Here is a 10,000-nt window from a genome sequence, read left to right as displayed (position 1 = left end):
ATAGAGTAAAAAAAATAGAGTAAAAATATTAATGGTAATAATAGAATAAATAAATAAATAGATAAATAAACTATGTGCGCATCCTAAGGAAAATCATCCTGAGAAATAGCAAAATCATCTAGAAGAGTTTTGGCAAAAAGGCTTGCCGAAAAATAACCACTGGAGATACCATGCTACTTTTTTTTGGCACTTTGTAAAGGATAAAAATGCACGTGATTCTATTCCCACTGTAGATGCCCCTAGGTTGTTTATTGGCGCTGGGACATTTTCATTGGCCATACTAAGTCTCATTTATATTCTATATGTTGTGGCTAAGAGAGGTATTCAATGCCTATCCACTTAGTATTAGTGTACTGTGCTGAAAAAACAAACATCAAATTTGGAGAAAAATAACGAATACAAATTCAGAAAATAACAATAAAAATCATCACAAACTTTCTCTAACGCGGTATTGCTTAGTTCTTTTCCATAAAAAAAGTCAAATTAAAGTTTCCATCAGGAGTATGAGTTTACCCCGTTAATGAAAAATGCATGTGAAAAAAAATCAAGTTTGGAGACTTTTGTTCCTCAAATATGCCAATGTAATAGATCAAAGGATAGCTAAAAATATCTACTTTTTGTGCGTCTTGTCCAAAGAAAATGGTTTCCACTCTATCAGAGAAAATGTAGAAACGTATTTCCAAATTTGTCAATTTTTCCAAGATTTGATATATTGAAAGTCAACATTAAATCTTTTTTCTTTCAAAGTACATCAAATAAGCATAAAACTGAGCTTTGCAATATATATTTATATCCATACTGACATACGTACATACTTTTTCTCTTCTCTGTTCAGAATCATTATTTTTTTCAACACAAAATCTAATCTGTCTTTTGATTTTTTTTTTTTTTTCGTTTTCTCTGTTCTCATTTATTTTTTCGCTTTCTCTGTTCTCCTTTGTTTATTTTTCTCTCTCTGTTCTTCATTCTTTTCCGTTTTCTCTATTCTCCTATCTTTTTTTCCGTTTTCTCTATTCTTTCTTTTTTTTCGTTTTCTCTGCTCTCCTTTTCTGTTTTCTCTCTCCTCCTTTCCTTTTCCGTTTTCTCTATCCTCCTTTCTTTTTCCGTTTTCCCTCTTCTCTTTCTTTCATCCTATAAGACCCACGAAAGTCACGAAACAGCCCCGATCCTTCCAGAAGACCACCTACATCACCAGAGACCACACGAAGTCAGAGAGTCGCACGGTCCAACGCGTCTATCGCCCGCAGATTCAGCCCGGGAGAGCAGACGAGTGGTCACGTGTCCTCCTGCCTGTGCCTGCAGTCACACCCAGCCATCTCGTGCACTGTAACATCATCAACGTCGAGTATAACTTGGTCGTAAGTCCCTGCTTGCACGGGTATGGCCAGAAAGGGGGGGGGGGAGTTGGTGTTGGAGGTGGAGGGGGAGGGAGAAAGAGTGGGGATGAGAGGGGGGGCAGGTAGAAGGAGAGGGAGATAGAGGGGGATGATGAAGGGGGAAGCAGGCTGAAGTAGAGGGAGATAGAGGAGGAGGGAGAAATAGTGGGCGTTTGAATTGGAAGAAGAAAGGGGAGAGAGAGAGAGAGAGAGAGAGAGAGAGAGAGAGAGAGAGAGAGAGAGAGAGAGAGAGAGAGAGAGAGAGAGAGAGAGAAAGCGAGGGAGAGAGAGAAAGAGAGAGAGAGATAGAAAGAGAGAGAGAGAGAGAAAAAGAGAGAGAGAGAGAAAGAGAGAGAGAGAGAGAGAGAAAGAGAGAGAAAGAAAGAGAGAGAAAGAGAGAGAGAGAGAGAGAGAGAGAGGAGATATAGAAAGAGAGAGAGAGAGAGAGAGAGAGAGAGAGAGAGAGAGAGAGAGAGAGAGAGAGAGAGAGAGAGAGAGAGAGAGAGAGAGAGAGAGACGGAGAGAGAGAGAGAGAGAGAGAGAGAGAGAGAGAGAGAGAGAGAGAGAGAGAGAGAGAGAGAGAGAGAGAGAGAGAGAGAGAGAGAGAGAGAGAGAGAGAGAGAGAGAGAATATGAACAAGAAGTTGAAACTGATAAAATGCGGTCTATATTTTGTTGTGTTAGTGAATATAGCAAAGTAGAACAAAGTGGCATTCATATATTATCCATTCATCTGTTATTCTAGTTTGGAGCCAAACTCGGGAAGTGCAAAAGAGCAGAGATTACAGAGACTATCATCATTGGGTCTGTCCCGCTGCCAGGTTCCACTGTCGCTCCCCACACATCTGTTAGAGCTGGCGGAACAGTCCTGGCGAACTCCGTAGGCCGTGCAGACTCCCCACGAGTTGAGCAGTCTCGTCGGCCAGGTCAAGGAGGTGATCATTCTTCGTACAACAGGGTCGCCATGTCTGAGCAGTATGCGAATGTCCGTTAGTGTTGGCCGTGTTTTTTGTGCATGTGTGTATTTCTATTTCAGTTTCTGTCTGTCTGTCTGTCTGTCTGTCTGTCTGTCTGTCTCTCTGTCTCTCTCTCTCTCTCTCTCTCTCTCTCTCTCTCTCTCTCTCTCTCTAACTCGTGACAAGAACATCTCCGTATGTCAGGAATTAGCTCATTGCTTTTGTATGACTATTATAGAGTTGAAATGAAGAATTACTTGTGACTAGAACTATTTCTCGTCTCTCTCTCTCTCTCTCTACGTTCATCCTTCCCTTCCTTCCCCTGTCTACCCTGAGGTTTAATTGCAATCAATTGTCTTTTCAGCTCCCCCTTCCTACGAGTCCTGCGTCTTCAGCGGTGGACGGCAGAGCGCGTTTGGCAATGACAGCGACGGCGATAGAGGTGGCTTTACCCCACGTTATAACGCATTCAGAAGACACTAATTTTTTCATACTTTTCATAGGTTTAGATTATTATCACACATGATTTGATACTTAGGTTGGGTAGTTGTTATGGTTATAAGATTGTGTATTTACTTTTTAATGATCATTCCCTGTACTAATGATTGATTTTGTAGTTCGATTTTTTTACATTTAAGTACTCTGATTCAGCAAAAGTTGAGAGCTTAATTCCTTCAGGAGAACGGCCTTGAGCCAAGGGTTCGGCCTTGGTTCGCGACCCAGGGTGAATGCTACCCCGGCCACCCTTTCTCCTCAAGGCCGACCCATGACCGATCTGCGACAAACCCAACCCTGATCGACCCCACCCATAACAGACCCTGAAGACCACTTTTCAAAATCCCACAAGAGAAGGCAAGGTTCGCGAATGTTAAATGCATGAATGAATCAATCGCTTTTGCACGTGAATCATCCCTTTATCATCAAAGAGGACCTTGATGGCCAAGCGGACGGCGATTTAGATTTTATCCGAAAATTACGAGATGGAAGCCTCCGTGTAAAACTGCAATATTACTCCCAGATTAAAGATTTACTTCAGCTGACGCAAATTTATGATCTCCGAGTCAAAGTAACTATTCCTGTTGGTCCAAATACCTGTAAGAGAAAAGTTTTTCATGGAGATTTGAGGACGATGGAAGAAAGCGAAATTCTGGGGAACATGAAGGACCAAGACGGAGTGGACGTTGATTGTATGACCTAGAAGGACGGAAATGTGAGAACGAAAACATTTACTTTAAATAAAATCCCTGAATATGTCAACGTTGGATAAAGCCCAAATCCCACACCTGCCATCTCCTACCCCCCAGTGGCGATGGCAAGTTGCTTATGCAAGGTCATGGAACGAACTTTTAAGAGTAAGCTATTGCGTTTTTAAAATTCCAGAAATTTACTGGATGACGAGCAGAGGACAGGGACGCCAAACTGTTGGTCAACTAGTAAACCTGGACACATATTCAAGGGGCAATTGCCAAAAATTATCTTTTTTATTTCAATATTTTTAGACAGAGAAAAAGCCCACAACAGGACATGGAGATATGGCCTACTCAGAAAACTTTATGCTTTTAGATCATGTAGAAACTTGCCTTCTTTCATCCAAAATTTCATTTCCAGCAGAACTTTTGCTGTCAAATTGTTTACTGACAATGTCACTTTCTCGAACATTTTTGTTCAGTCGAACGGGGATCCCACACGGGAGCGCCTTGGCACCAACATTAATTCTGTGTATAATCAATGATATCTTACCAGCTCCCCCTCGGAATCTTGAATACTCACTGTACGCTGATTATTATGCATTGTGGCATTCAAGCAGAATTTTCGACAAATCTCGTCTAGCACTGGATATAATTCATAGTGGGGGCTCCCAGTGTTTTTTTTTTTTTTTTTTACACAAGAAAGTACTTGGTTATTTCCAGTGTTTTTTTTTTTTTTTTTTTTTATTTTTTTTTTTTTTTTTTGTTTTTACACAAGAGAGTACTTGGTTATTTTTATCACACAGGAGGATGTCGAACATCAGGCTAACTCTAGACAGTCACCCAATACCTATTCAAAATTCTGCTAGATTTCTCGTTCTATTCTATCGTAGACTAAATTGGAAAGACCACAAAGATCAGTTAAAGAATAGATGTCAAAGAGTACCTTTCCAGCATTATTGGGGAGGAATGGGCAGCGGATAGAAAGTCTTTGCTAAAGATATATAAAGCCCTGGTTAGGTCTGAAGTAGATTACGAGTCGACTGTGAATGGCTCAGGTTTGGAAAGGTTCGGATGTTGAGCAGAATACTGGTTTCCGTGTGTCTTGGAGCCCTGAAATGTACTCGGATCGAGCGCCCTGAGGCACCGACTCAGACGCGGCCAGCTGGCGTTGACCTCTGCCGCGAAGGTGGGTCGGGACCAGAGCCATCCGAATGGCAATGGTGGCATTAGGCCCTTTACCACACGGGTCCACGGCCTTGTCGAGAAAGTCGATATAGATCTCCCTACCATCGCTACCCTGGTTCATTCAGCTCTAGCGCCATGGGAAACGCCCAATTTCACCATCATGGAAGCAGCTGAGGCCATGGCGCCAATGAAACTGGGACAGCCCACAGGAAGAACAAGATGGATGTGGTGTTGGCTCGTCTAAGAGTCAACGCTACAGGAATCACACGAAAAAAAATTCCACCACAATGCCCAAACTGCACACTCAACCTATCAGTAAATCACATATTAATAACTTACCACCAATTCAATAATCAAAGACAATACTTAAAAAAGTACTTCTGAAACAAAAACATATAGAAGTCACGGAGCATGTTTATTTTGATTGAATTGTTTGCTTCTCTTGTTATCAATATTCTTGTGTGCAATATTTCTTTACTTATGAACTTCAGAGATATCAGATGACTGCTTTTAGAATGATCGCTATTTTTGTTTTATAACATTTGATTCATGAAGATATAGCGTAGTCTCGAATGTTATTGATTTTCTTTTTCTAGTTTCATGATTAATAATTATATAACAGGGTCATAATTGTTTAGTTGTATGTAAAGTGTCAAAAACCCAAATAATGCCTTGTCTGTTTTTTCATATAATCTTTGATATTGTAATTTTACTACATTGCATTAATAACCCTTAGTAAAAAGATATTGATTTTCATAGATTTAACTCAATCCTTGAATTGCACCAAGTAATACTATTAATATTGTCACACTGAAATCCACTTATTGATTCATCTAAAGTTACACTACAATTAATGAGATCAATTAAAATGTATTGATTTTCAAAAAGACTTAACTCAACCCTTGAAATGCACTAATTAGTACTATCAATACTGTCACATTGAAACTCACTAATCAATCATTTAAAGTTACACTGCAATTAATGAGAACAATTAAACATTTATTAATCAAACATAATAAATCTTGATACTAAAGAGCAATGAATAAAATGTGAAATATGGGACCACAACCCTAGAAAACGATTATTCTTATGAGAAAGTGTGATTTTATTCTCTGAAATAGAAAGAAATAGAAATGTCAGGATGCAATGTTATGAATAGACAGAGTAACGTTATGTTACCGACTGAACCTGTAGAACAGAGAAATTCCTTTGTGTACCGTAAACTATTTTTATCTCATTATAGTCTCATATTCTTAAATTTTGTTTTGATTTGTTGATTGTTTAATAAATTCCTTCCCAATGCCTTGCTCGTTGTTTTCGCGGGGGGAGGGGGGGGGGGTCTTAGGAGACGGAGACTGAGGCCCAAGGTAGGGGATCGCCCCTGCGTTGGGCCTCAGCCTTCGCCTCAACTAATTTTGCTTGGTCTTTTCTTCCCCTTTCCTCTTCCGTGTCTTCTACATCCCCTTCTATCCCATTCCTAAGGTGTGAGAGTCGTGCTGAAAGGATGAAAGGCTGGCTTTGTGTCAGCCACGAACGGCTCCGGGAGCCATGTGCATGGTATCCCCTTGGTCAATTGCCTAGCCCTTGCCCCTTATGGGGACCCTGAGGGGTAGACCGTTTCTTTTCCCAAGTTTATTCAGGCTCAACATGGCTAATAGTGAAGATTCTTTACCCTCAGCCTTTCTGAATTTGATTTTGATGGGTTTCCGACCCCTGCCCCTCCTTTGACCACGGCTCCGACCACTGATACTAATACCACCTCTTCTACGCTTACGAACAACTCCAACCATTCCGAAACACCCACCCAGGTTATTACTCAACCTCCAGAAACCTCCCCTTCCTCTTCCCCAACATCCATCCTCCTCTTCATCTCCTGCTGCACAGTCCTCTTCAACGTCTACCCCTCTTCCCTTATTACTACTCTTCATCCTCACTGTCCTTTCCCCCGCAGAACAACTCCACTCCACACCACACGATCTTCCTCTCGCCCTCGTCCTTCTACTGCCTCTACTTTTGCAAACCTTCTGAGTACTCTTATTTGGCCCAGCCAAGTGGGATCGATAATTTGTGACCCCCCCCCCCCCACACACACAGCTCCCTATTCTGAGAATACCCTTCTCTTCTTCTCTTCTCTTCTTTGTCAAGGTTACCTTTCACAGTGCATTCTCAGCACTAACTGACCTTACTTTCAACGCATTTCTGCCGAGCCTCACCCCCTCTCTAAATACTTGTACTGGACCTGTTTCTATCCATCCAAATGCTTGTTCTACTTATAACAAGAGCTGATCAGACTGTGAAAATAACCTACTTACCTGCCTTATTGATTATGATGCAGTGGCAGTACAGTGCTGCACTATTCCTCCCTGAGATCAGCTTAAGCCCCATGTCAGTACTGCCAATGTTAGCTTTCGTAGACATGACCTCCCCCATGAAGTTCATATTGGTGGATTGTCCTACCATGTCCAACCATATGGATCCCTTCCTCGTCAACGTCAGAAATGTCGGCTGTTTGGCCACCCAGCCATACACTGTTGCTCCACGGCCCGCTGCCCTCTTTGTGACCAACCTAGTCATGACTGTTCAAATCAAGGTCTATATAAGTACTTATATAGACCTTGGTTCAATTTGCCCTGCTCAGTCACCTCGCTGCTGTTCCCAAGCGCCGTTGCTACGTACTGCCGAATCGCCCTGTTGAACTGCCCGCAAATTTCCTAAACTAGGAATATTATCATATGTCATGAACACCATTTATATGGAAGACCAAACAATTATTTTATAACTCCCATTCATCAGTGCTACCTTCTATGTCAATTGTATTACGTTTTATTGACTCCCGAGCCTAGAACTAAACGTTGTACCTTTGTAAATATTCTTATACCCTTTTCATATGTGTTTCATTATATATTAATGTACAGTTACAAAGTAAGATACAAGAAGTAGTTGGCCTTTTACCTATTATTATTGTCATTATTATCAGTTGCTATTATTATCATTTTTCTTATTGTCAATGTCATTATCATCATTATCATTACCATTATTATTTTTTTAATTATTATCATTATTATTATCATCATCATCATCATTATCATTCTTGTTATTACAACTACTCCTACAGTTAGTATTATCATCATTACTACTACTACTACTACTACTACTACTACAATTTCATTATCCTTATATTAATATTTTAACAGTAGCAACAAAAATTATTATATATACGAAAGTGGTCAAAAGGAGCGACGTAAAACCGTAACCCTCATATCTTATTTCTGTCGCTTTTGTCTCAAACTTCAGGAAAACTTATCAACTGTAAAATTCCCTTACGGTGATATGAATCTTAACTTCATATATTATAATTCATCCGAACACCTTCATCTTGTGAAAGGATTCGGACAAAGTGACCAAAACAGATGGAACCGAAAGTACGTCGTCAAGTACATAGGAGAAAGCAAGGTATTTGTGCTTATTTACGTCGGTAAAGCATGATTTGATTTCCTGAAAATAAGAAAAAAAAGGGAAAAGACATCTGAAGGATTGGTTAGGAATGAGGAATACATATTGACATTCGTATAGTAAGTGTGAAAGACAAAAATTGGGAGGCAACATTGTGTACTAGGCCTCGGTATGATTCATTTTGTTCAATGATTTGTGTCGTATACTGTCATATATACTGATTATTTTGCTACTGGTTAAGTTTCGGTACAAGTCCACTTCCATACAGCTTTCGTTTAGACGAAAAATAATAGTTACAGGTAAAATTTCTGTCAGCCATCTTTTAGACGAAAAAATAAGGTATTGGTCAAAATTCTGCCAGCCGCCTTTTAGACGAAAAATAACATGCAAATGATAGAGCGAGTGATTTTAAGAAACTTACCTTCAATGAACTTTGGTAATTTTCTATATTACGTTTACATAACCAATATCAACGATTTTGGTATCGTTTGATTCCTCTCACTCTTTACAATATGTAGGTGTTATTGCGTCGAAACCTCCAGTTAGCAACAAACTTGGCCCAGACTGCGGGAGTGAAGATGTCGGAGCGGCAGACGTAATATATAAAATTACCCTAATAATATAACCTCATAGTGAAAATAATCATGGTTATTTACATGACTTCCCATTGCAGGGAGCTGCGCCCTCTGCGACCTCCCCTGGGGGGGGCTGCCACCCCCTAACCTCTGCCAAGGAAACAAAACCTCCACCACGTATTCACGGCAGGATAGAGGGCACATGAACTAGATGCGTAGCCGATAACCTACAATAACCTAGGATTTTTAAGGTACTAACCAGATTGATTAATGCCGGTAATTAGTGTAACATCTAAAGAGGCGCAAAACCCGCCGACGAGAGCGGGCCACCCTGTTCATCCTGACAATCGTCTCCATATACAATGCTGACTATGCCAAGGTTAATATGCTGATTCAGTGGGAATCTTGCGAGGTAATTGTAATGTTACGCCCACCGCTCAGACATCAACGATGATTGTGTAACGCTCTAGCCTGCCGGGAATATGTGGTGGAGGTTTTGTTTCCTCGGTGAGGGTTGGAGAGCGGCAGCCCCCCCGCCAGGGGGGTCGCAGGGGGGCACAGCCCCTGCAATGGAAAGTTATGTGAATAACAATGGTTATTTTCTCTGTGTGTTATGTTATTAATGCTATTTAACCCTGCATTTTCCCTGGAACCTTTCATGCCCACCCCTGCTATTGGGGCCAAGTTTGTCGCTAACGGGGGGTTTCCGCGCAATAAAAACTATATATTTGCAATGTGGAGAGTGAGAGAAATCCAACGATGCCAAATTCGTCGATATCGGTTTTGTGGACGTAATATAGAAAATTACCATGAACTTTAACTGCAACTCAAAAATAATGAAGTTTATTGGACACGCAAGTGTTTAAGTTCCTACCAAATAAGTAATTTTATGCAATAGTACTGCCTACTGGATCGTAATGATTTTGTTATTGTTGGATGGCTCACTCACTAGTTTCCAAATATATAGAAAATATTGTTCGGAAACCAACCCAAACCCCACATTCTTGGCTGCGATAAAAGGTACAAGGTAAAATATGAATAATATACTGTACTTTTTCTATTCTGCATAACAAATTGTGATGATTTAGGCATTGTTGGATTACTCTCACTCTCTAGAAATTATTGCGGGGAAACCCCCACATTCTTATCAATGTCTATATCTATATGTATCATATGTATACTTATATAGGCATGTAAGAGAGAGAGAGAGAGAGAGAGAGAGAGAGAGAGAGAGAGAGAGAGTGTATGTGTGTGTGTGTGTGTGTG

General features: G+C 40.6%; 1 protein-coding gene across 1 annotated transcript in view; it reads left to right on the top strand.

Moving 5' to 3' along the window:
• Positions 1–10,000, top strand: part of LOC113827400 (uncharacterized) — a 35,702-nt gene that overhangs the window by 5,903 nt on the left and 19,799 nt on the right. Inside the window, exons 6-18 of the mRNA XM_070115461.1 lie at positions 1,176–1,358; positions 2,121–2,310; positions 2,696–2,802; positions 3,010–3,055; positions 3,258–3,518; positions 3,831–4,050; positions 4,674–4,931; positions 6,189–6,263; positions 6,385–6,514; positions 6,658–6,734; positions 6,987–7,306; positions 7,550–7,568; positions 7,931–8,159. Of these exons, the coding sequence (XP_069971562.1) occupies positions 1,176–1,358; positions 2,121–2,310; positions 2,696–2,802; positions 3,010–3,055; positions 3,258–3,518; positions 3,831–4,050; positions 4,674–4,931; positions 6,189–6,263; positions 6,385–6,514; positions 6,658–6,734; positions 6,987–7,306; positions 7,550–7,568; positions 7,931–8,159 (2,115 nt within the window). The remainder of the gene's footprint in view (positions 1–1,175; positions 1,359–2,120; positions 2,311–2,695; positions 2,803–3,009; positions 3,056–3,257; positions 3,519–3,830; positions 4,051–4,673; positions 4,932–6,188; positions 6,264–6,384; positions 6,515–6,657; positions 6,735–6,986; positions 7,307–7,549; positions 7,569–7,930; positions 8,160–10,000) is intronic.

The sequence above is a fragment of the Penaeus vannamei genome, chromosome 37 (assembly GCF_042767895.1).
Source record: "Penaeus vannamei isolate JL-2024 chromosome 37, ASM4276789v1, whole genome shotgun sequence".
Lineage (NCBI taxonomy): Eukaryota > Metazoa > Arthropoda > Malacostraca > Decapoda > Penaeidae > Penaeus > Penaeus vannamei.
This window is presented reverse-complemented; position numbering and strand designations above follow the sequence as displayed.